General features: G+C 41.1%; 2 protein-coding genes across 3 annotated transcripts in view; one reads left to right on the forward strand and one right to left on the reverse strand.

Moving 5' to 3' along the window:
- Positions 1 to 50: 50 nt before the first annotated feature.
- On the forward strand, positions 51 to 17,939 carry LOC127374528 (properdin). 2 transcript variants are annotated; one of them, XM_051419968.1, is made up of 12 exons: positions 51 to 373; positions 4,233 to 4,365; positions 5,046 to 5,209; positions 6,812 to 6,976; positions 9,626 to 9,835; positions 9,919 to 10,086; positions 14,244 to 14,432; positions 14,649 to 14,822; positions 15,425 to 15,625; positions 16,891 to 17,002; positions 17,399 to 17,530; positions 17,719 to 17,939. In XM_051419968.1, the coding sequence occupies exons 1-11, from the start codon at positions 304 to 306 to the stop codon at positions 17,526 to 17,528; spliced, it is 1,716 nt and encodes a 571-aa protein (XP_051275928.1). In that variant the 5' UTR covers positions 51 to 303; the 3' UTR covers positions 17,529 to 17,530; positions 17,719 to 17,939. The 2 variants fall into 2 exon arrangements, with proteins under 2 accessions (XP_051275928.1, XP_051275927.1); XM_051419967.1 differs by having other exon boundaries at positions 17,399 to 17,939.
- A 618-nt stretch (positions 17,940 to 18,557) lies between these two features.
- Positions 18,558 to 25,154, reverse strand: part of LOC127374492 (suppressor of cytokine signaling 7-like) — a 13,636-nt gene continuing 7,039 nt past the window's right edge. The window contains 4 exon segments of the mRNA XM_051419868.1: positions 18,558 to 21,548; positions 22,018 to 22,160; positions 24,661 to 24,796; positions 24,928 to 25,056. Coding sequence (XP_051275828.1) covers positions 22,040 to 22,160; positions 24,661 to 24,796; positions 24,928 to 25,056 — 386 coding nt within the window. The 3' untranslated portion in view covers positions 18,558 to 21,548; positions 22,018 to 22,039.

A 25,154-nucleotide genomic window follows, 5' to 3' on the forward strand; every position in this document is an offset into this window, starting at 1 on the left:
AGGAAATCTCACAACAAAAACACACAAACTGGACTTCGTCACTTTAAATTCGCTGTCTGTGCAGCCTGACACTAAACTCACAACTGTGTCTAAACCCAAAACCATACTCTAACCTAAACCTTATAGGGACTTCCAGTTTGTCTAATCCAAACACACACACACAAACACACACACACACACACACACACACACACACACACACACACACACACACTCAGCAGAGGGTTGGAGGGAGGACCTCCGCTCACACTGAAGGCAGAAGGAAACTGAAGCATCTCCAGTCGTCGGTCTTCAGGCAGCAGGATGGAGGTTCACAGCGTCCGGAGGATTGTGGTTGTTGCGGTTCTGTTGCTGGTTTCTGTGGAGCGTTCTGGTCAGTCTGAACTTTGTTTGTTTGTCAGTTTTCAGGATGAATCACACTGTAAAAAAAAATGATTTTTCTGTTTTTTTTTAAATATATAGAAATATGAGTAAAATTACAAAAATATCCTGTTTTAATGTAAAAATAATGTTAAAAATCTGTAACTGCAGGGCCCGGTTAGCTCAGTGGGTAGAGCTGGCGACCCATGTACTGAGGCTGAGTCCTTGCTGCAGCGGCCCGGGGTTCAAATCCGACCTGCGGCCCTTTGCTGCGTGTCATCCCCTCTCTCTCTGACCCCCTTTCCTGTCTGTCTTCAGCTGTATCTATCAAATAAAGGCAATAAAAGGCCAAAAAAATAACTTAAACAAAATAAATAAATCTGTAACTGTAAATAATCATTAAATTACAGCTTATTTAACATAAAAAGACTTAAAATATATTTGCAAATGTACTGTTTATTTAATAGATTAAACTGTTAAATTCAAGTTTAATACTGTTGATACATTTCTAAATTTGTGTAAACAAACACGACAACAGCAAAAAAAAGGATTTGTTGTGTAATGTTACATGGATTGACAGATATCTTGTATAATTATGGAACAGAAACTTTGAATAAATGTTGTGTATCAGTGTATAAGCATTGGTAAACTGTCCAAATACAGTTGCTATCAGTGTAAACAGCAATAATTACTGTAATCTCACAGATAATTACTTTTATTACACTTCTATAACTTTTAACATTCACATTAAAATCAGAAAAATCTATTATTATTATTATTATTGATTATTATCATTATGTGGCTGCTGCGTTAGCTCTAATTGTCGTGAGCTGGAATGATCTAGAAAAATTAAACTAAGCCCAATAACTTATGTGCACAAGTCCAATCGGCCAGATGGTGTCGCTGTAATTAAGAATATCTCATTTTGTTAAAACCACGCCCCCTCATACCACGGGTCCGACTGATTTGAGATTGGACGCACAAGTCCAGCTCAGTGTTTGGACCACTAAAGTCCACCTGACTAGATATTCAACCATTTTCAATATATTTTTGATTGATGTTTATAGATGATAGATTATAGATTCAATGGTGAAGAAGAAAAAAGACAAAGTTACTCTGACTTCTGTTTATTTTAATGAGGTTTTTGGGAACGAGTCTAAAAATTGCACAACTTTTCATTGGTAACAGGAACGAACTTTCCCCTGTGTCGAAATCCTGGAAATCCTCCTCTCTATTTGTCTCTCTCTCTCTCTCTCTATCTATCTGTCTCACTCTCTCTGTCTCTCTCTCTGTCTCTCTATCTCTCTCTCTCTGTCTCTCTCTATCTATCTGTCTCACTCTCTATCTCTGTCTCTCTCTCTCTTTCTGTAGCTCTCTCTGTCTCCCTCTATCTGTCTCTCTCTCTCTCTCTGTCTCTCTCTATCTATCTATCTCTCTCTCTCTCTGTCTGTCTCTCTCTCTCTCTGTCTCTCTCTGTGTCTGTCTCTCTGTCTATCGGTCTCTCTATCTGTCTCTATCTCTCTCTCGCTCTCCCTTACAAACACACACAAACACACATACACTCCTTTATTACCAACAGTGGACTATCAGTCCACACCAGGGGTCACCAACCTTTTTGAAACTGAGAGCTACTTCATGAGTCATACGAAGGGCTACCAGTTTGATACACTCTTCTGAAATATCAAATTTGCTCAGTTTGCCTTTAGTTATATATTATTATTAATGATTAATGATACTCATCTATGTGAAGACACTGATCACATTAATGATTTCTCACAATAATTATCAACAATGACTTAACAAGGTGGGAAACAGATAATATCAATATTCAATTTTCATTTTTAGAACAGGCCTGCGGGCTACTCATGTGGTCCTTGGGGGCGACCTGGTGCCTGCAGCACTGTGTTGGTGACCCCTGGTCTACACTGTCCAAGAGGGGACTGCTATTTCTGGTCATTTTTAAATAACAAAAATCAATATAGTGCACCCATTCTTTCACCTAACAAGTGTATGTTTACTCCAAAGACTTTCTTTGTTTCTTTCAAAAATGTGATTTAACTGTAATGTTTTAAATATTTACCCTTTATATAGATATAACCTTTATCTGATACAGATAAAGATATTACAAAAACATTCACTTTATCTGCAGTGTTAGCAACCAAATTAATAATAATAATAATAATAACAACAACAATAATAATAATAGTAATATCTATATATATATATAATAATTAGGGGTGCATGATAACAGGAAATTATTACGTCATTCCAATAAGTCCGATATCATGACGAATAGCCCTGATAACATATATAATTTTGTCAGCATGATAGTGCCCCGCTCTCACTATGGGACCTGAATGCCCCGCAGTGAATGCTGCGTTCAAGTGACGTTGGCATAATCAGAAAAACTCTTTTTTAAATTTGAGAATACCCCCTCATGTCGGAAAAGAACTCGTTAACTCGGTCATAATTTTGGTCGTTGCTGACTTTAATTGATATCCACAGTATTTTTCCACGTTACACATAAACAATAGAAACATGAACTTAAAATGGCCCAAAGAACGACTACCAAACGTGGGAACAGGGAATTACCGTCACACTGTGAATGCAGCACAGCGTGCTTACGTTTGAAAACAGACAACATGGCGTCGATTGTGTGGGACTTTTACAAAGTTTCTGAAGAAGACAGGTCGCTTGTTATTTGTAACAAACTAGTGCAGTGCCCATAGGAAGTATGTATTGCTATAGAAAAGTGGGAGGTTAAGTAGCTTTTTCATGGATGGCCAAATGAGGTTGTGTTTGAAGGTGTAGCAGCAAGCTACAGATGAACATCCACAGATTCTGATTCCAGTTTGTTGTCCCCGCGTATCTGGATCTCCTCAGACCGGAACAGACTCGGTCCGGACTCGTTCAGTGTCAGTAATCCACAACAGTCAGTTTAGATGCACAGAACGGGACCGAACAGCTGCAGGTATAACGTTAGATCAGCGTGTTTCTTAAGGTGTGTCGTGGGGGTGGGCTCTGCAGTGATTGGCTCTGCAGTGATTGGCTCTTGTGCGCACATGGCTATGGTGGCTATGGTTGACAATGCTAGCGGAATTTTCTCTCTCTCTCTCTATAAATCAGCTGAACCTCATTTACTTTAGTGAAAAGGTATTCATTTGAATGGAACCATGAGCCAAAATCATTCAAACTTAGTTTTTTGCTACTATGGAATACACTTTTTCAGTTTGTTTACACAGAGTGTAACTTGTGTCAGTGCATTATGCACATTTTATTTATTTTTTATTTTTTATGAGGAATGTACTTTTTCAGATTGTGTTTGCATAAAAAGGTTTAAATCTAACTTGTGTCAGTACATCAATTTTCCATATATATTTATTTTTTTGAACTTCTGGAATACACTTTTTCAGTTTGTCCCGCTGCATGTATTTGCATCAGTTCAAGGAGCCTTTTTTTTTTTTGAGAGGCTTGCCTTTTTCATTGGAAAAAATAAATATCAACTTTTAAATTTAAACATTTAAAAACAAAAGTGTTTTTGGGTTTGTTCATTTAGTATTAATTCATGATCTTAGGTCATGATCATATATATTATGTATAAGTGTGTGTGTTATCAGTTATCAGTATCGTATCGGCCTTAAGGAGCTGAAAGTTATCGGTTATCGGTATCGGTTTAAAAAAAAAGTTATTGTGCATCCCTAATAATAATATAAATTTTGGGTTAGTAAAAGTTCACACACACCCGTGTAAACACAAAGCTATGGAAGTGAAACAGCATTAAGAATCACTAATATTCATGTACTGATGTTGCCTTTTATTCTCTTGTTTACACGTGTGTGTGTGTGTGTGTGTGTGTGTGTGTGCGTGTGCAGAGTGTGAGCGGTGTTTTGCGCGTCTCAACTGGGGTCAGTGTGGTGAAGAGATCGGTGAGTTGGATATAGACGACTGCTGTCAGAACGTTAAATACGGTTACCAGACAGCAGACGGAGTGTGTCACAGCTGTGGGTCAGTACACACACACACACACACACACTAACTATGTATACTGCTGTTAGAGTACAATTAGCTGATAATCATCCTGATCAGTTATTCATTATTAAAGCATTAATCAACCTTATCAGTCTTTAGCAGTCAGCTAGTGTTTCTGTAGTGGAGACTAAACATTAACAATGATCCATATCAGCAGTTTGAATCCAACTAAAAGCTCCCTGCACCAAACTCCCTTTAAGAAATATCACATTTTAACAATTCCTAACGTGTTCGTAACAACACGTAACTCTAGAAACACGAGCTAAAGGCCGTCATATGTCCACAGTCTGACTGTCAATACAGGATCAATATCATCCATAAAGATACAGTGTATACTGATCAATATCATCCATAAAGATACAGTGTATACTGATCAATATCATTCATAAAGATACAGTGTATACTGATCAATATCATCCACAAAGATACAGTGTATACTGATCAATATCATCCATAAAGATACAGTGTATTCTGATCAATATCATCCATACAGATACAGTGTATACTGATCAATATCATCCATAAGGATACAGTGTATTCAGAGTAAGTCTTACCCTGACCTTGCCAACCTTGTGAGGACCGACCTTTAGGTCCTCAGATGGCTGGAGGGTCCCCACAGTGTGAGTGTCAGTGCGTATGTGTTGATGTGTTTCCAGTCCACCACAGTGGTCTGAATGGTCCCCGTGGTCGTACTGTAACGTCCTTTGTGGGGACGGAGTGACGCAGAGGAAGAGGACGTGTTTTGCTTTCGGCCTATCAGAGTGCGAGAATGCTGAGGACAAACTGCAGACGCGACCCTGCGCGGGCAGCTGCTGCGACGGTACGCACACACACACACACACACACCAATCCTAGACATCAATGGTTCCAAACCTGTTCCTTAAGGGAGCCCTTATCTATCACTGAGTGTATTGACGAGCCCAGATAAACTGATAAACTGAACAATGAACCCAAACAGTTCCTGTGAATATTGATCAGAGATGAGTTCTCTGTCTGTATTATGTTTGTTTTTTTTTCTTTTTTTGGCTTCTTTTTTGACCAATTCAGTGTTTTCTTCTCCCTAATACTTCTAATACAGTTTGTGTTCAGGTCATCAAAGTTTAGATATTAAATAACATTAATAGGTTGTTTTAACCCAGAAAAACATTAAATGAATTTCAGTGAAAATTTAACACAAACTCATTTTTGTAAGTTAAAAACATTCTTCAATGTAAAACCAGATTAGTTAATTCCGCGGTTCTCAAAGTGTGGGGAGCGCCCCACTGGTGGGGAATAGAGACGTGACAGGTGGGGCAAAATTTTCCTTTTTATGCCTTTATATCTTTATCCAGACATCCCAACTGTCCCGGAAGTTCCGGGAGTCTCCCGCATATTGATAGCGGCTCCTTGACGCCCGCAAATGAGATCCAATCTCCCGGAATCTGGAGCAAGACCGCGCACTAGACTAGAGAGAGACTGCACGTGTGTGTGTGACTATAAATGCAGCACGTGTGAGAGCAAACCGTCCTTATAGCTGTATGTTGCCGCTTATTAGACCGATCACCCCCAGGGGCGACTCCAAGCGTAAGAGGAATCCCCCCCCCCCACAGAACGAACCTCCCTGAAATGACTTTTTGCAGATTGGGATGTCTGCTTTATCAGTGCCTTTCTTTAATGACAACAAAGATCATACATTCAAAACAAAACACCCACAAACAAAGTAATCATTACTAGCCTACATGCAGTCTAAATTAAAAGAACATTAGATATGAGACCCCGAGAAAAATGTAACCTGGAACCGAAGTGCCAAAATAATGATTGACGTGACGTTGGCATATTAATTGTAGCGGAACAAACTCTTTTTTTAACAGATTGCAAAGTGGCACTTTTATTTCTTTTCTATTTTTGAACTTGATTCAAATTTTGACACAGCTGCACTTTTATTTTCTTTATTTTTGAACTTGCTGTTATTTGATGTAGATAGTTAGTTTGTATTTAGATACAACTTGTTACTATACTGATACTACTTGTTACTTTAATAAATTGGAACATTTTAAGCTTGTTGCATATTTCATTAGCATTGTGTATGGGCGATGGGGGCAGGTGGGGCTTGAAAATTCCCCCTTGTCCAAAGTGGGGAATGACCGAAAAAGTTTGAGAACCACTGAGTTAATTGAAACTGATTAACTAACTAATAACTTTTTTTATTATTATTTTTATCATACTTAATTTATTCTGTGAAAACAAAATTAAAGTAAAAAGTTATTAAAAAGTTATCCATCAATAAAATTGTGAGTAAAATCTGCTTCAAGAATCTTTTTTGACCTAAAAAATTTAGTTTGTGTTACTTAAAAATTCTGCTGTAATTAGTTTCAGGTTTTTTGAGTTAAATTAACTTAACAGGTTTTACAGTGTCAGTGTGTCTGTGTGCGTGTGTGTGTAGCTAAGGGGTGGGGCTTGTGGCTCAGCTGGTCGGCGTGCTCGGTGTCCTGTGGAGAAGGCGGAGTCAGGAAGAGAACCAGAGTCTGCTCCGACCCTCCTGAGTGTCAGTCGGCCTGCAGCGGCTCTTCAGAGGAGACAGAGAGCTGTCCACCGCTCACCTGTCCAGGTAACCTGTCTGTGTGTCTGTCAGGGGCGGGTCCAGAGAATTTTCTGGTGGGGGGCACAGGGGGTAACAACAAATAATCTGGGGGGGCCGCCCAAAAGTAACAAAAATGAAATGTAGAATTGAAATGTAGAATAGAATTTAAAATCCTCCTCCTCACCTATAAAGCTCTTCATGGTCAGGCCCCTTCATATCTTAAAGAGCTCATAGTACCCTATTACCCCTCTAGAACACTACGTTCTCTGAATGCTGGGCTACTTGTGGTTCCTATAGTCTCTAAAAGTAGAACAGGAGCCAGAGCCTTCAGTTACCAAGCTCCTCTCCTGTGGAACCAGCTTCCAGTTGTGGTTCGGGAGGCAGACACCCTCTCCACATTCAAGAGTAGGCTTAAGACATTCCTCTTTGATAAAGCTTATAGTTAGGGCTGGATCAGGTGAGTCCTGAACCATCCCTTAGTTATGCTGCTATAGGCCTAGACTATCGGGGGATTTCCCATGGTGCACTGAGCTCCTCCCTTCCTCTCTTTCTGCACTCATTCATGTCCCATTAATGCATGTTACTAACTCCACTTCTTCCCTGGAGTTCTTGTGCTTTCTCGTCTCGCAGGTTCTTGTCGATCCTGGTGGAGCCTCCTGCCATGGTCCTGCTTGACTGCCATTGCTAATACTGTTGTTGCTGTGCACCTGTCTGTCTGTCTGTCTCTCGCTCTCTCTCTCTCTCTCTCTCTGTCCTCTCTCTCTCTCTCTCTCTCCCCAACTGGTCGAGACAGACGACCACCCACCTAGAGCCGGAGGATCTGTCCTAGGTTTCTGCCTTTTAACAGGCAGTTTTTCCTTGCCCTTGTCTCCAAGGTCTTGCTCATGGTGGTACTGTTGGGTCTCTGTAATTAATGTTTTAAAGAGTTCGGTCTAGACCTGCTCTATTTGAAAACTGTCCTGAGATAACTTCTGTTATGAATTGGCGCTATACAAATAAAACTGAATTGAATTGAATTGAATTGAAAGCTGCCACTGATCGCCCACTTCAGTATGGGCAATCACTTCAATTTATATTGTACAGTTACACACTCCTTGTTTTCATCTTGCTTTTCTTGGCCACATTAAATCTGCTGGGTGTACTCTTACCAAGAGTAACACACAGAACACTAGCAGGTTTGCTGTACGGAGTTAGCAAGAAGTTAGTGCTTCTAGCTCTGTACAGTGAACATAGCTGTGTTCTGTATAGCAATCAGTTTTAAGCACCACTTAAATTCTTACAATGTAACAACAATATCCTTTAATAATAAAATAAAATAAAAATGTAAAATATACTTAAAAAATAGAATAAAAATCTCAGTGTTCTGTGTAGTTATCAGTTTTAATAAGACTAAGCACAATCATCACTGGAAATTTAGAACAGTAACAGCAGAACAGCTTTGTACAGTAAACATACAGTAAACATATGAGTTCACTTCAGTAATCACTTTTAAGCAGAGTAGGTACCACCTACCACTAAAAATAAGAACATTAACCATATTCTATACTCTAAATCAGCACTTTGTGCTCAGCTTTGTATATTAAACATCTCAGTGCTCCGTGTAGTAGTTACTCTTAAGAAAAATAATTCACCACTGCCACTCAAATTCTCAGTGAAACTCACAACAGTAACAATATTCAAAATCAGTAGTGCTCAGCTCTTTACACTGTGTATCGTAAACAATTATGTGGTATCGCAATCAGAATGAGTACCACTCAATGTACCACTCATTTGGAGGTGCTGACACTTCTAAATAACTGTATCTTGCTCATTTTGGCCTGTGTTAGCTGCCTGGCTGCGTTCAGCTTGACTACTCTCACACTCCTGCTGGTCACCTGCACTCTCCCTGCTAATTTTCTTCTTTGTGAAGAAATTGGAGATATCTCCCTGCCTCTGTTTCATATTGTAGTCTACATTCAAAATGTGTCCACACATAGCAACATGTTATTTGTACTGTACCAACATCACAGTGGCAACAATGATATGATACTCTGTTATTGACTGTTAATTCATGTCACAAAACGTGAAACATACTAATTGTATACAACGGATGCTAATTGGCAATTAGCATCCGTTGTATGCAATTAGTAATTGCTAACGTTACTGACACAGTGGAGAGATGTTTCCGTTTATCCAGATGGAGAGCTAACTCAAGTAAAACACACAAGAACAGTTTCCCATGCAAATTGAACCAAATTAGACCCAGACGGAACAGAAGTTGGCAAAACATTGTTGTGACAGTCTTAAAGAAGCTGTAGAGTTCTGTTCTTACCTTAACTCGGTGCACATGGGAGCATCGCGTTGCAAAAAAGTCTGTGACTGTTGAATTTACACGAGTTCATTAGCACAGCTGCGGAGCCACTTCCTTTCTTTTTTCCAAAATAAAAGTCTTCATGAGTTCTTAACACAGTCTAGTCACACAAGGTTTCGGCTTTGCTTCCGTTTTAACATGCAGCTTCGGTAAAGAGCTTTAGCGCAATGATTGACATTACCCCGAGTCAATGACCATTGGGGGGGCACATGGGGTGGCCAATCAGATTACAGGGGGGGCAGGTGCCACCATGGAAGCCCCACCACTGGTGTTGGTGTGTCTGTCTCTCATCTGTCTGTCTGAATGTCTCTCTCTCTGTCCACCAGTTCATGGCGGTTGGTCCAGTTGGTCCGGTTGGTCTCAGTGTTCTGGGTCGTGTATCGATGACCAGCGCGGTGACGCCACCCCCCCCACCAAGAGGCGATATCGTTCCTGCTCTAACCCCGCCCCCTCCGGTGACACAGTTCCACATGGCAACAGTTGCCCTGGAGACGAAGTCCAGGTCCAGGACTGCAGCGAACTCCCAAACTGTCCAGGTGAGACAGAATGAGCTGAGGAGATAAAGGTGAAGTCTTTAAAAGAAAAACTTTACATGTGCTCTGATTGGCTGTCTCTGCAGTGGACGGCAGCTGGGGGGCGTGGTCTCCGTCCGGGACGTGCTCCGTCCCCTGTGGGGAGGGGCTTCAGCTGGCAGTCAGGAAGTGCAATCAACCCACCCCTAAATATGGCGGCCGTTTCTGTGAGGGACAGAGCACCCGGACCAGCGTCTGTGAGAACACCTGTCCTGGTAATACACACACACACACACACACACACACACACACACACACACACACACACACACACACTCACACCCACGTCACACACACACGCATGCACACACACTGGTTAGCAAGTGGGTTAACTGTAATTAAACTGGACTCTGTGTTGTGGACTCTGTGTTGGACTCTGTGTTGGACTTTGTGTTGGACTCTGTGTTGTGGACTCTGTGTTGGACTCTGTGTTGTGGACTCTGTGTTGTGGACTCTGTTGGACTATGTGTTGTGGACTCTGTTGGACTCTGTGTTGGACTCTGTGTTGTGGACTCTGTGTTGGACTCTGTGTTGGACTCTGTGTTGTGGACTCTGTGTTGTGGACTCTGTTGGACTCTGTGTTGGACTCTGTGTTGTGGACTCTGTGTTGGACTCTGTGTTGTGGACTCTGTTGGACTCTGTGTTGTGGACTCTGTTGTGGACTCTGTGTTGTGGACTCTGTTGGACTCTGTGTTGTGGACTCTGTGTTGGACTCTGTGTTGTGGACTCTGTTGGACTCTGTGTTGTAGACTCTGTGTTGTGGACTCTGTGTTGTGGACTCTGTGTTGTGGACTCTGTTGGACTCTGTGTTGTGGACTCTGTTGGACTCTGTGTTGGACTCTGTGTTGGACTCTGTGTTGTGGACTCTGTTGGACTCTGTGTTGTGGACTCTGTGTTGTGGACTTTGTGTTGTGGACTCTGTGTTGTGGACTCTGTGTTGGACTCTGTGTTGTGGACTCTGTGTTGGACTCTGTGTTGTGGATTCTGTGTTGGACTCTGTGTTGTGGACTCTGTGTTGTGGACTCTGTTGGACTCTGTGTTGGACTCTGTGTTGTGGACTTTGTGTTGTGGACTCTGTGTTGGACTCTGTGTTGGACTCTGTGTTGTGGACTCTGTGTTGGACTCTGTGTTGGACTCTGTGTTGTGGACTCTGTTGGACTCTGTGTTGTGGACTTTGTGTTGTGGACTCTGTGTTGGACTCTGTGTTGTGGACTCTGTTGGACTCTGTGTTGTGGACTCTGTTGGACTCTGTGTTGTGGACTCTGTGTTGGACTCTGTGTTGGACTCTGTGTTGTGGACTCTGTGTTGGACTCTGTGTTGGACTCTGTGTTGTGGACTCTGTGTTGTGGACTCTGTTGGACTCTGTGTTGGACTCTGTGTTGTGGACTTTGTGTTGTGGACTCTGTGTTGGACTCTGTGTTGGACTCTGTGTTGTGGACTCTGTTGGACTCTGTGTTGGACTCTGTGTTGTGGACTTTGTGTTGTGGACTCTGTGTTGGACTCTGTGTTGGACTCTGTGTGGTGGACTCTGTGTTGTGGACTCTGTGTTGTGGACTCTGTGTTGTGGACTCTGTTGGACTCTGTGTTGTGGACTTTGTGTTGTGGACTCTGTGTTGGACTCTGTGTTGGACTCTGTGTGGTGGACTCTGTGTTGTGGACTCTGTGTTGTGGACTCTGTGTTGTGGACTCTGTTGGACTCTGTGTTGTGGACTCTGTGTTGTGGACTCTGTTGGACTCTGTGTTGTGGACTCTGTGTTGTGGACTCTGTGTTGTGGACTCTGTTGGACTCTGTGTTGTGGACTCTGTGTTGTGGACTCTGTGTTGTGGACTCTGTTGGACTCTGTGTTGTGGACTCTGTTGGACTCTGTGTTGTGGACTCTGTTGGACTCTGTGTTGGACTCTGTGTTGTGGACTCTGTGTTGGACTCTGTTGGACTCTGTGTTGTGGACTCTGTTGGACTCTGTGTTGTGGACTCTGTGTTGGACTCTGTGTTGTGGACTCTGTGTTGTGGACTCTGTGTTTTGGACTCTGTGTTGTGGACTCTGTGTTGGACTCTGTGTTGTGGACTCTGTGTTGTGGACTCTGTTGGACTCTGTGTTGGACTCTGTGTTGTGGACTCTGTGTTGGACTCTGTGTTGTGGACTCTGTGTTGTGGACTCTGTTGGACTCTGTGTTGGACTCTGTGTTGTGGACTTTGTGTTGTGGACTCTGTGTTGTGGACTCTGTGTTGGACTCTGTGTTGTGGACTCTGTGTTGGACTCTGTGTTGTGGATTCTGTGTTGGACTCTGTGTTGTGGACTCTGTGTTGTGGACTCTGTGTTGTGGACTCTGTTGGACTCTGTGTTGGACTCTGTGTTGTGGACTCTGTGTTGTGGACTCTGTGTTGGACTCTGTGTTGGACTCTGTGTTGTGGACTCTGTGTTGGACTCTGTGTTGGACTCTGTGTTGTGGACTCTGTTGGACTCTGTGTTGTGGACTCTGTTGGACTCTGTGTTGTGGACTCTGTGTTGTGACTCTGTGTTGTGGACTCTGTGTTGTGGACTCTGTGTTGTGACTCTGTTGTTGGACTCTGTGTTGTGGACTCTGTGTTGTGGACTCTGTGTTGTGACTCTGTGTTGGACTCTGTGTTGTTGGACTCTGTGTTGTGGACTCTGTGTTGTGGACTCTGTGTTGTGGACTCTGTGTTGTGGACTCTGTGTTGGACTCTGTGTTGTGGACTCTGTGTTGGACTCTGTGTTGTGGACTCTGTGTTGTGGACTCTGTGTTGTGGACTCTGTGTTGGACTCTGTGTTGGACTCTGTGTTGTGGACTCTGTGTTGTGGACTCTGTGTTGGACTCTGTGTTGTGACTCTGTGTTGTGGACTCTGTGTTGGACTCTGTGTTGTGGACTCTGTGTTGTGGACTCTGTGTTGGACTCTGTGTTGTGGACTCTGTTGGACTCTGTGTTGGACTCTGTGTTGTGGACTCTGTGTTGTGGACTCTGTTGACTCTGTGTTGGACTCTGTGTTGTGGACTCTGTGTTGTGGACTCTGTGTTGGACTCTGTGTTGTGGACTCTGTGTTGTGGACTCTGTGTTGTGGACTCTGTGTTGTGGACTCTGTGTTGTGACTCTGTGTTGTGGACTCTGTGTTGTGGACTCTGTTGGACTCTGTGTTGTGGACTCTGTGTTGTGGACTCTGTGTTGTGACTCTGTGTTGTGGACTCTGTGTTGTGGACTCTGTGTTGTGGACTCTGTGCTCTGTGTTGGACTCTGTGTTGTGGACTCTGTGTTGTGACTCTGTGTTGGACTCTGTGTTGTGGACTCTGTGTTGGACTCTGTGTTGGACTCTGTGTTGTGGACTCTGTTGGACTCTGTGTTGGACTCTGTGTTGTGGACTCTGTGTTGTGGACTCTGTGTTGTGGACTCTGTGTTGTGGACTCTGTGTTGTGGACTCTGTGTTGGACTCTGTGTTGGACTCTGTGTTGTGACTCTGTGTTGTGGACTCTGTGTTGTGGACTCTGTGTTGTGGACTCTGTGTTGTAGGACTCTGTGTTGGACTCTGTGTTGTGGACTCTGTGTTGGACTCTGTGTTGTGGACTCTGTGTTGTGGACTCTGTGTTGGACTCTGTGTTGTGGACTCTGTGTTGTGGACTCTGTGTTGTGGACTCTGTGTTGTGGACTCTGTGTTGTGGACTCTGTGTGGACTCTGTGTTGTGACTCTGTGTTGGACTCTGTGTTGTGGACTCTGTGTTGTGGACTCTGTGTTGTGGACTCTGTGTTGGACTCTGTGTTGTGGACTCTGTGTTGTGGACTCTGTGTTGGACTCTGTGTTGTGGACTCTGTGTTGTGGACTCTGTTGGACTCTGTGTTGTGGACTCTGTGTTGTGGACTCTGTGTTGGACTCTGTGTTGTGGACTCTGTGTTGTGGACTCTGTTGGACTCTGTGTTGTGGACTCTGTGTTGTGGACTCTGTGTTGGACTCTGTGTTGTGGACTCTGTGTTGTGGACTCTGTTGACTCTGTGTTGTGGACTCTGTGTTGTGGACTCTGTTGTGACTCTGTGTTGTGGACTCTGTGTTGTGGACTCTGTTGGACTCTGTGTTGTGGACTCTGTGTTGTGGACTCTGTGTTGTGGACTCTGTGTTGTGGACTCTGTGTTGTGGACTCTGTGTTGTGGACTCTGTGTTGTGGACTCTGTGTTGGACTCTGTGTTGTGGACTCTGTGTTGTGGACTCTGTGTTGTGGACTCTGTGTTGGACTCTGTGTTGTGGACTCTGTGTTGGACTCTGTGTTGTGGACTCTGTGTTGGACTCTGTGTTGTGGACTCTGTGTTGGACGTTAGCTGACTCCATTTGAGATTCATACAAATAAGATATCTCTCTGTCTTTCACAGTGGATGGGTTCTGGTCCGGTTGGTCCACTTGGAGCGAGTGTTCTTCTTCCTGTATACAAGACCGAGTCCCAGTCAGGACTCGCCACCGCTCCTGCTCCAACCCCGCCCCTTCATCCAGCCCCCCCGGTAGAGGTTGCCAGGGTGACGACAGGCAGATGGATAACTGCAACAACCTGCCTCACTGCGCAGGTACACCTGTCACACCTGTGTCGTTAGCTAACTGCTAATGTAGCTGAACACAGAGGACAGTTATATGACAGCAGTACCGTAGCTAGTTAGCTAGTTAGCTCCTGCAGCTAACGTTAGCTGACCTCCGTCTGCCTCAGACGCTGAAACACGTAAATATTCGGAAGCTCTCTGCTTCCTGTTTCAGGCGGACTTTAACTGTCTTTCTGTCTGTACCAGTGGACGGAGGTTGGGGGTCTTGGTCTGCCTTCTCTTCCTGTCCGGTTTCCTGTGGGGTGGGGCTTCAGGTGTCAGTCAGGGAATGTAACAGCCCCGCCCCCAACCACGGCGGCCAGCCATGTCCTGGAGACGGACGTCGAACCAGCATCTGTAAGACCGACGTCTACTGTCCAGGTAAACAGGCGTCTACTCTTACTACTGATACTGAAACTGTAGGTTTACGGGGTTTACGTTAATTTCACAGATTTTTTCAGTATTTTTTAAATACATGGAAATATTAATAAAATAATGTGAAACATTAGTTGAGTAACTTTAATGTATTAGTTAGTTAACTGACAGATATGTTGTATAATGATGGAAGTAGAATAAATGTTGTTTATCAGTGTATAAGGTAAACTGTCCAAATACAGTTGTTATCAGTGTAAACAGCAATAATTACTGTAATCTCACAGATAATGACTTTTATTACACTTCTATAACTTTTAACATTCACATTAAAATAATAACAATCCAATAATAACAGCACTCTGCTGTCAATGTAATCTGATTATTGTATTATAGCAGAGTTCACCTGGATTTATAGATCATTGTTTTACACTGTAAATATCTTTGATTAAACATTAAAAAGTTGTCGAATTAAAGCTAAAAACTTTTACTTTCTGTATTACTGTATTTTTGTTGCTCCAGACGTTTCTTTTTACAGTGTACTGAAGGACTTTACTCCAGTGGAGGAAGTGAGTCTTCCTCGCTGTAACTGAATGCGTGTGTGTCTGCAGTGGACGGGGTGTGGTCACAGTGGTCGCCATGGAGTTCGTGTAAAAACCCGTTTCATAAGAATAAACGAATCAGGTGCGAGCGGCTGAGCGGAGGTCAGACCCGAGAGCGGCAGTGTCTCCATCAAAACCACGGTGGCGCCGTCTGCACCAACGGCACTCTGACAGAGACACGGGCCTGTTATGATGTCACCGGCTGTCCCAGTGAGTGACACACACACACACACACACACACACACACACACACACACACAGTAACATACACACACACACACACACACACACACACACACACACAGTAACACAGTAACATACATACACACACACACACAGTAACATACATACACACACACACACACATACACACACACACACACACACACACACACAGTAACACACATACACACAGTAACACAATCTCTTAAATCCTATTTTAACTCTTTTTATCTCACAACTAGAAGATTGTAAGTTATTTTCTTTAATTACAAGATATTTTATCATAATAATCAGGTCCTTTATTAAGATAAGATATACCTTTATTAAACCCCTGTAGGAAACACACAGCAGCACTAGGGAATATAGAGCAAAGAGTGCAGTGTACATACAATAGGGATCACAAATAAAAAGATTATAAAATATAATAGAAAATATAAAACTATAGGTGCTAGCTAAGTACTGGGTGCTGTGGTTAGAGGTACTGGGAGCTGTGGTTGTGGAGGTTAGAGGTACTGGGAGCTGTGTTTGTGGAGGTTAGAGGTACTGGGAGCTGTGGTTGAGGAGGTTGGAGGTACTGGGAGCTGTGTTTGTGGAGGTTGGAGGTACTGGGAGCTGTGGTTGAGGAGGTTGGAGGTACTGGGAGCTGTGGTTGAGGAGGTTGGAGGTACTGGGAGCTGTGGTTGAGGAGGTTGGAGGTACTGGGAGATGTGGTTGTCACAGCCTCCACACTGTCCAGCTCCATCCCCACCGAGCTGGCACCATAAGTCCCAATGCCTCCTCCCCCGCAACCCATAGTACAGAAGATGACCTACTACAGACTGGTAGAACATCTGCAGTAGCCAAGTGCAGATGTTGAAGAACCTGAGTGTCCTCAGAAAGAACAGCCTGCTCTGTCTTTTCCTGTAGAGGGTCTCAGTGTCCGTCCAGTCCAGGTTGTTGAGTGTCACCCCCAGGAACTTGTAGGTGTCCACTTTCTCTCCCCTCTCTCCTTATAGTGACTGGGGAGGGGGGGGGTCCACCACCAGCTCTTTGGTTTTCCCCGTGTTGAGCTGTAGGTGGTATCGTAATCATGAGATCTCTTTTCCAAATTAGTTACGAGAAATAATCTCAATAACGTCATAATTAGGAGACCTTTTCTTTAATGATGATTAATGATGAATGTGTGTTCCCTCAGATTAATGTCGTCAGTGAACAAAGAGCAATAAAGTTTATTTGACTGACTGACAGCCAATCACATGCTGTGTGTGTTGCAGTGAAGGGCACCTGGGAGGGCTGGGAGTCGTGGAGCCTGTGCACGCCGCCCTGTGGAGGGACCTCGCAGCGCAGCAGGAGGAGAATCTGTGATCCTGACTACAGCCGATACAGGTGAGTCTCCAGTCACCTGTCTGTGTGGATATCCATATAATAATAATGATTCATTTATCACTGTCATTTACTCAGTGTATTAAATGTGTTTATTCTTAACTAAGATTTTTATTGAATTATACAGAAAGAAATATCACAATTACTTTCTTTCACTGACTCAATTTGATTGCACAAAAAAAGCTCAGGAGGGAAAACGTCACTTATAGGTCACTTCTGACTTCATGTGGCCCTCATCCTCTTCCGTACCATACTGTAATAATCTGGTATGATCTCATATTACAGATTCTTTCTTTTATCGTAATTAAAATAGTCATCATCAGATCTTTTATGAGGAAAGATCTCAATCGTCACTTCTGTCAGATGTTCAAACACTAATCCTCCAAACTGTGTTTTCAGTCTGACCATCGGACCAAAGAGGGTGCCGGCGACGTTCTTCGGGACTCCGTGTGCCAAATGCAAAGAGGGGCCCAACTGTGGGGAGGAGCTGGAAACGCAGCCCTGCGTCAACGCTCCTGCCTGCACCTAACAGTCAGTCCACTGGTTCCCAACATAGGGGTCAGGGCCCTCTGAAGGGTCACCACTGAATCATTTCAACAGTTATTCAAATAAATCTGTGACCAACTACACACTGATTTTATATAAAAGACACAACTACCAATGTTTGTATAAACTTGTCTTTTTTATATAAAATATTAAATTCAGTTTTCTTTGTATAGATCCAAATCCTAATCCAAAACTTGATGAGAAGACTGAACTTCTGTCCTTTAGGATTTAGTACCGGAGCACCCGAGTGGATGAACTTGAAAAGTGTTTGATGTTGTTTACAACTACGTCATCAATATCAGGATTGGAGTGTGCTCAGTTGATTGTCACCATAGAAGCAACATTTTATCTTTGGTTTGTTCTCTGAAATAAACGTGTATATTGAAATATTAAAGCTGTGTACACTCCTCTTGTTGTCCAGGAACTCCACTGGGCTTTTATTGTGAAATTAGTGCCATCAGCATTTTAACTCTCTATGACCTAAAACTGTTTTCAACTCTTTAAAAATGGTCTTCAGTTTCCTGCCACAACAACAGAACCTCTTGGTTAGGTTTAGGTACAGATGGCCCCCCCTGTAACGGAGCAACTGCAGCAGAACTAGTCACAGAAAGTGTCGTTATTGATCGTTAGAGAACAGATATTCACAAGCACTTACAGTGCTGTGAAAAAGTTTTTGCCCCCTTTCTGATTACTTATTTGTTTGCATATTTGTCACACTTAAATGTTTCAGATCATCAAACCAATTTTAACATTAGACAAAGATAACCAGAGTAAATACAAAATGCAGTATTTAAATGATTTCATTTAAGAGAAAAAAGCTATCCAAACCTACCTGGCCCTATGTGAAAAAGTAATTGCCCCCCCTTGTTAAATCATGAATAAAATAAATCAGAAAGGAGGAAAATACTTTTTTACAGCACTGTAGCTCCCTACTTTTGAACCCAAAAACACGTTCCTGTAAAGCCAGAGCGGCCGGGTATCGAACCTGAAGAAAGACAGAACACTGCAGACAAACATTCGTCCCGCCCACACTGTTTTATTAACAGCTGACTGCACAAAGATAACAGATTACTACTTCACTGCTCCTCCACCCCAAAAATAACATTTCATCCTTCAGCCTCAGCAGCCTCCAGTCCTTCAGTGTGCAGCATCAGTACTTCTCTGTGCCCCCCCCCCAAATGTTTTGACATCATGGAAGTGTCCCCACAGGGCGCTCAGGTCCCAGCTCCAGTGTTCCCAGTCTCTGCTGGAACAGAACTCACTCAGAACCAGTGTCTGAACAAGGAAGTCCAGTCCATCCAGTCCAACAGCTCGTTCCAGTGAAACATCGCAGTTCAGTAGTCGTCACAATAAGACTCCTTTTTTTCAATTTTTTGGTAATATTGCCACAACAGTCGGTGCGGCCGGTCGCCTCCAGGATCCCGTGCTTCTAACCAACGTGGAGGATTGCTGATCCCACTGTTTGTTACCCAGTGCACTGAAGAACTACAACATCACAAATGCTCGGCAGACTAAAACCAGAATGTTTATCAGTACACAGAACTGTTCCTGCTAACCTCTCAGACACAAATCAGGACTGCGTACTTACCTTTTCTTCTGCAGGGGGGCTCAGCAGCTGGGGGTGGGACCGGTAAGTGATTACCGTCACTTCAACGAGCCGTCTAGCTCACTAACACGCTGAGGTTGCCCGTTGTACCCCCGCAACAGAATGTTAAACCGGGTACGTGGTCATGGATTCCAAACTAAAGGACGGCGAGGAGATGAGGGGTCTGTCTGAGATGCCATTAAAATGTGTTTCTTAACACTAGCAAGGTATTAGTTTTTTTTTAAGAGTTAAAACATTTTGATGATTATCGCGATAATATCAGCATTTTGCTATCATCCCAGACCTAGACGGGTACCCAATACAATACAAGTATCAAACAAAAGCTGTCTTACTGGTGATGTATCAGCTAATGTGGAAGGAAACTCCAGTGTGGACCTGTACAGCAGTCACACACACACCGCTGAACCTCCACCAATCACAGTCTTCAACCAGGAAATTAAAACTCATCAGTGAGTTGAGACTTAAAGTTCATTCTTCAGAAAACAATCTTGTCTCAAGGTCTGTTCAGTTCGGGAGCTTTCAACTGGACTTCTTCATCCTCGGGTGACATTCAACGAGCTCTGAGGACCGAAACTCAGTTGACAGTAAGTAAACCGGAGCTCCAGAACCGGCACCAAATGGCTCATATTGTGAGATTATTGGTCCACTTAGAGATATTCCTCCGATACTGGTACCACGCAACGTAGTTGTCAACGAGTACAATGAACAGCAGCGTACAGGAGTTTTTGCAGTAGTTATTCGCTGGTGTCACCACGTTGAAACTACACGGACCTTGTGGTGTTCCAATTAGAGTTGTTCCGATACCAGCAGGTGAGTACACAGGTCTGATACCACGTAACTGATTAGCCCCGAAATGGGACTCTGCTACATCCAACAATGATAGCAGTTTACGCTCTGAAAAAAATAATAATATACATCTGTTTTATAACAATCAGAACTCGGTATCGGAACAGCTCCATCAGTCCAATTCTGTTCCTGTCCAAAGAATGAACTTTCAATCACAACTTTCAAGTCAACACGGACAACAAGTCCTTTAAGTGCTCAGAAAAACGGCTGTGGTCCATTTGAGAGCTCCAGAACTGCCACTAAATGGACCCTGTGGTGAGATTGTTCTGCCCACGGTTCAGTTCATGTTGCTGTTAAAGATACAATATACCGCAGAATCAGAGTGAGACGAGGCCATTCTCAATCTGCATTCTTCAGTCCACATTCAGTCCAAATAACTGCTTTTGTTCTGCCCATTTTACCCAGAATGCTTTGGGTGGATTAGATTAGTCCATTTTAAAAGCAGAGACCCGGTCACACCAGAATCTAAAACACCAACAGTTTGTGGCAGAATCAGTTTATTCACTCACAGAGTAAACTGGCTCAAACTGACCGAACCCTCCCAACCACAGACCGTATTTTAACCAAAAACACACGATTCGTTAGCTAAAATGCTAACTGAGATCCCTGCAGCGCTCTAAATGCCGTCTATACATCGAAGTAATACAGCTGCTAATACAAATATGTGAAGATTAAAATGAATCGTGATAATCTCTCTGGACAGCAGAGGGCGCCGTTCACTTTGGACTCAGAAATATAAAATTATTATTTAATTAAATATATAAAGAAAGATAAAGAAAACACATTTTGTAGATTTTTGTCAAAGAAATAAAAGAATGTTTCTCATTTTCTTATAAAAATCGAATCCTGACTATATCTGTTACCTGTTAGCCACCAAGCTAAGCTAACCAGCGTATTTTCCCTCTTTGTTGACTGAAAAGTTGAACAGAAAGAACTCAGGAAGCTGCTCGGAGAGATATTGTGACTGACTGGTGCTAACGTGTTAGCGGTTAACTGACCATGTGGATGAATCTGGCTGTGCTCTGGTGTGACCGTTACGCTTTTAGTTTTTATTGGACAGTTTAATGTAAACTTAGTAAAGTGGAACGGACTGAATTCTTGGCGTGGTTTGAACTGAGAAAGACCTCCAGCGTTAAATATTTGTCCTTTATTTAAAGTCACTGTCGTTAGGTCCCAAAGTGCTTTTTCTTCTTCAGCTCTGCGTTGGAAGTTAAAGGATCCCGGAGGCGACAAATGTTTCTCTCCTCGCACTGAGGTTCTTTGTTTTTTTAGAGATTTAGCGTGTTTGCTAACAGCGATGTCACATTGCCTTTAGTACAGCTGCTCAGTGATGACATCAAAAGAGGGGCGGAGTCTCCACATCCCCGGCCCCTCCCCTGTCGACTCTCCGCGAGCCAATCAGAGCGCACGGGGGAGGGTGGATCATCTGAAACCCCGCCCGGATACAGGACTGAGCGGAGGGAGCTGATTGGCTGCACTCTGTGAGTCCAGTTTGAATGTCTGAATGTCCTTCAGCAATCGAGTGACCAAAAAACGAAGAAAAGAAAAGAACTGTAGGGGAAAAGAAAGGAGACGTGTTTTTATTGAAGTCCATTTTATATGGTAAAAGTGTAAAATGTAATAAAATCGCACTGTTCAGACGGGGGCAGCTTTATGACGTCCTGTGGCTGGTGACGAATACATCGCCAACCCAGCTGGTTTTATGGACGATTATTTGGCCAAATTTTGTCTTTTTTTTGGGCTGATTTAATTGTGTATTTTCACATCGCACTGCAGTGAATTAAGAGTTTATTTTTACTAGTTTGACAACAGAGAATACTGTAACACAGACAGGAGACAGACAGACGAGAGACAGACTGGAGAGAGACAGACAGGAGACTCTCCATGCTGTTTCCTGTAGGGATTGGGTCATAAATGAACTATAGATAAATATCTATAATACATATTGTGTCTTTATTACAGTTCTGAAGGCTCATTAACTGGAGCGGTTAGTTAATCCTTTCTATTAAAACAGACTCACGTGGTCCTCTGAGGCTCCAGTGCTACGTTTGAGACTGGACCCTCGGCTGGCTGCTGGGCTCCGGTCCTCTCTCCTTCAGGGACGGGTTGATCTCCTCCTCGGGATCGTAGTAGTAAAACTTTCTCAGGTAGGAAATGAGCGGCCTGAACAGAGAGCGAGCCGCAGCTTGTGGTAAATATATACTGAAATATATACTGTATAAAATATATACTGTATAATATATATACTGTACGAAATATAAACTGTATAATATATATACTGTACGAAATATATACTGTACGAAATATATACTGTACGAAATATAAACTGTATAATATATATACTGTACGAAATATATACTGTACGAAATATATACTGTATAAAATATAAACTGTATAAAATATATACTGTATGAAATATAAACTGTATAAAATATAAACTGTATGAAATATAAACTGTATAATATATATACACTGTATAATATATATACACTGTATAAAATATAAACTGTATAATATATATACTGTACGAAATATATACTGTATAAAATATAAACTGTATGAAATATACACTATAAAATATATACTGTATAATATATATACTGTACGAAATATATACTGTATAAAATATAAACTGTATGAAATATAAACTGTATAACATATACTGTATAACATATAAACTGTATAAAATATAAACTGTATAATATATATACTGTATAAAATATATACTGTATAAAATATAAACCGTATAAAATATAAACCGTATAATATAAACTGTATAAAATATATACTGTATAAAATATATACTGTACGAAATATAAACTGTATAAAATATAAACTGTATGAAATATAAACTGGATAATATATACTGTATGAAATATAAACTGTATAATATATACTGTATAAAATATAAGCTGTATAAAATATATACTGTATAAAATATAAACTGTATGAAATATATACTGTATTAAATATAAACTGTATGAAATATATACTGTATAATATATATACTGTACGAAATATATACTGTATAAAATATACACTATAAAATATATACTGTATAATATATACTGTATAAAATATATACTGTATAATATATATACTGTACGAAATATACACTATAAAATATATACTGTATAATATATATACTGTACGAAATATATACTGTATAATATATATACTGTACGAAATATACACTATAAAATATATACTGTATAATATATATACTGTACGAAATATATACTGTATAAAATATAAACTGTATGAAATATACACTATAAAATATATACTGTATAATATATATACTGTACGAAATATATACTGTATAAAATATAAACTGTATGAAATATAAACTGTATAACATATACTGTATAACATATAAACTGTATAAAATATAAACTGTATAATATATATACTGTACGAAATATATACTGTATAAAATATAAACTGTATAAAATATATACTGTATAATATATATACTGTATAAAATATATACTGTATAAAATATAAACCGTATAATATAAACTGTATAAAATATATACTGTATAATATATACTGTATAAAATATATACTGTACGAAATATAAACTGTATAAAATATAAACTGTATGAAATATAAACTGGATAATATATACTGTATGAAATATAAACTGTATAATATATACTGTATAAAATATAAGCTGTATAAAATATATACTGTATAAAATATAAACTGTATGAAATATATACTGTATAAAATATATACTGTATAAAATATAAACTGTATGAAATATATACTGTATTAAATATAAACTGTATAAAATATATACTGTACGAAATATAAACTGTATAAAATATAAACTGTATGAAATATAAACTGGATAATATATACTGTATGAAATATAAACTGGATAATATATACTGTATGAAATATAAACTGTATAATATATACTGTATTAAATATATACTGTATAAAATATAAACTGTATGAAATATATACTGTATTAAATATAAACTGTATAATATATACTGTATGAAATATATACTGTATAAAATATATACTGTATGAAATATATACTGTATAAAATATATATTGTATGAAATATAAACTGTATAATATATACTGTATGAAATATAAACTGTATAAAATATAAACTGTATGAAATATATACTGTATAAAATATAAACTGTATGAAATATATACTGTATAAAATATATACTGTATAAAATATAAACTGTATAAAATATAAACTGTATGAAATATAAACTGTATAAAATATAAACTGTATGAAATATATACTGTATGAAATATATACTGTATAAAATATATACTGTATAAAATATAAACTGTATAATATAAACTGTATGAAATATAAACTGTATAAAATATATGCTGTATGAAATAAAGAGAAAGTGTTTGTATGGTTCCAGTTTTCTTAACCCGACTTTAAGATGCGACTAAATTTCTCTTATATATTTTCACCATCTTGTCTTTCCAACATAGATTAGCTTAGCACTTGGCAGTGTTTCCTCTATGTTAAATTTCTGCCGCCATGGTATTAGAAATGTCAGTTCGGACGGGCCTGCCCCCACTGCTAAAAAAAATCCTAGAGGAAACACTGTGTGGCATATGTGAGTGCAGGGAAGGAGGGAGTGGCTGTATACAAACAGTGCCAACATGCACTCACGTGGGCAGCGGCAGCTCCTGGATGTGGTCTATACGGACCAGCTGCCTGATGCAGAAGCGACAGAGATGCTGCAGAGATTTAACGCTGCTGAACCTGGAGACCGGGTACAGGAGCTGGACCGGGGTCGGGGGCAGACCTGAACACGAGCAAAACTTTATTTATACAGCAGCAATTACAGACTGCTTTACAGGAAGAGGAAGACGACAACAGCCAGTCTGAATGTAGAGACAGACAGGTGGAGACAGACATGTGGAGGTGATTGGTTACCAGGGACTCTAGAGCGCAGGAAGTAGAGGAACTTTCCGTTCTTGGAGTGCATGATGGCTCTCTCTATGAACTCCACCACCGAGTGACAGCGGTCCTCAAACTTGGGATGACACCAGAGACTGAAGGTCCCTGCAGGAGGACAGACAGACAGGAGGACAGACAGACAGGAGGACAGACAGACAGGACAGACAGACAGACAGGAGGACAGACAGACAGGAGGACAGACA

This window comes from Dicentrarchus labrax, unplaced genomic scaffold (genome assembly GCF_905237075.1).
Source record: "Dicentrarchus labrax unplaced genomic scaffold, dlabrax2021, whole genome shotgun sequence".
In the NCBI taxonomy this organism is placed as follows: Eukaryota; Metazoa; Chordata; class Actinopteri; family Moronidae; genus Dicentrarchus; species Dicentrarchus labrax.

What these genes read in the sequence shown, in the direction of transcription:
- LOC127374528 (XM_051419967.1), top strand. Translation starts at nt 304, where the DNA reads ATGGAGGTTCACAGCGTCCGGAGGATTGTGGTTGTTGCGGTTCTGTTG. An exon ending in GGAGTGTGTCACAGCTGTGG is followed by an intron (nt 4,366 to 5,045) that starts GTCAGTACACAC and finishes ATGTGTTTCCAG; the next exon opens with TCCACCACAGTGGTCTGAAT. An exon ending in CTGTGAGAACACCTGTCCTG is followed by an intron (nt 10,087 to 14,243) that starts GTAATACACACA and finishes TGTCTTTCACAG; the next exon opens with TGGATGGGTTCTGGTCCGGT.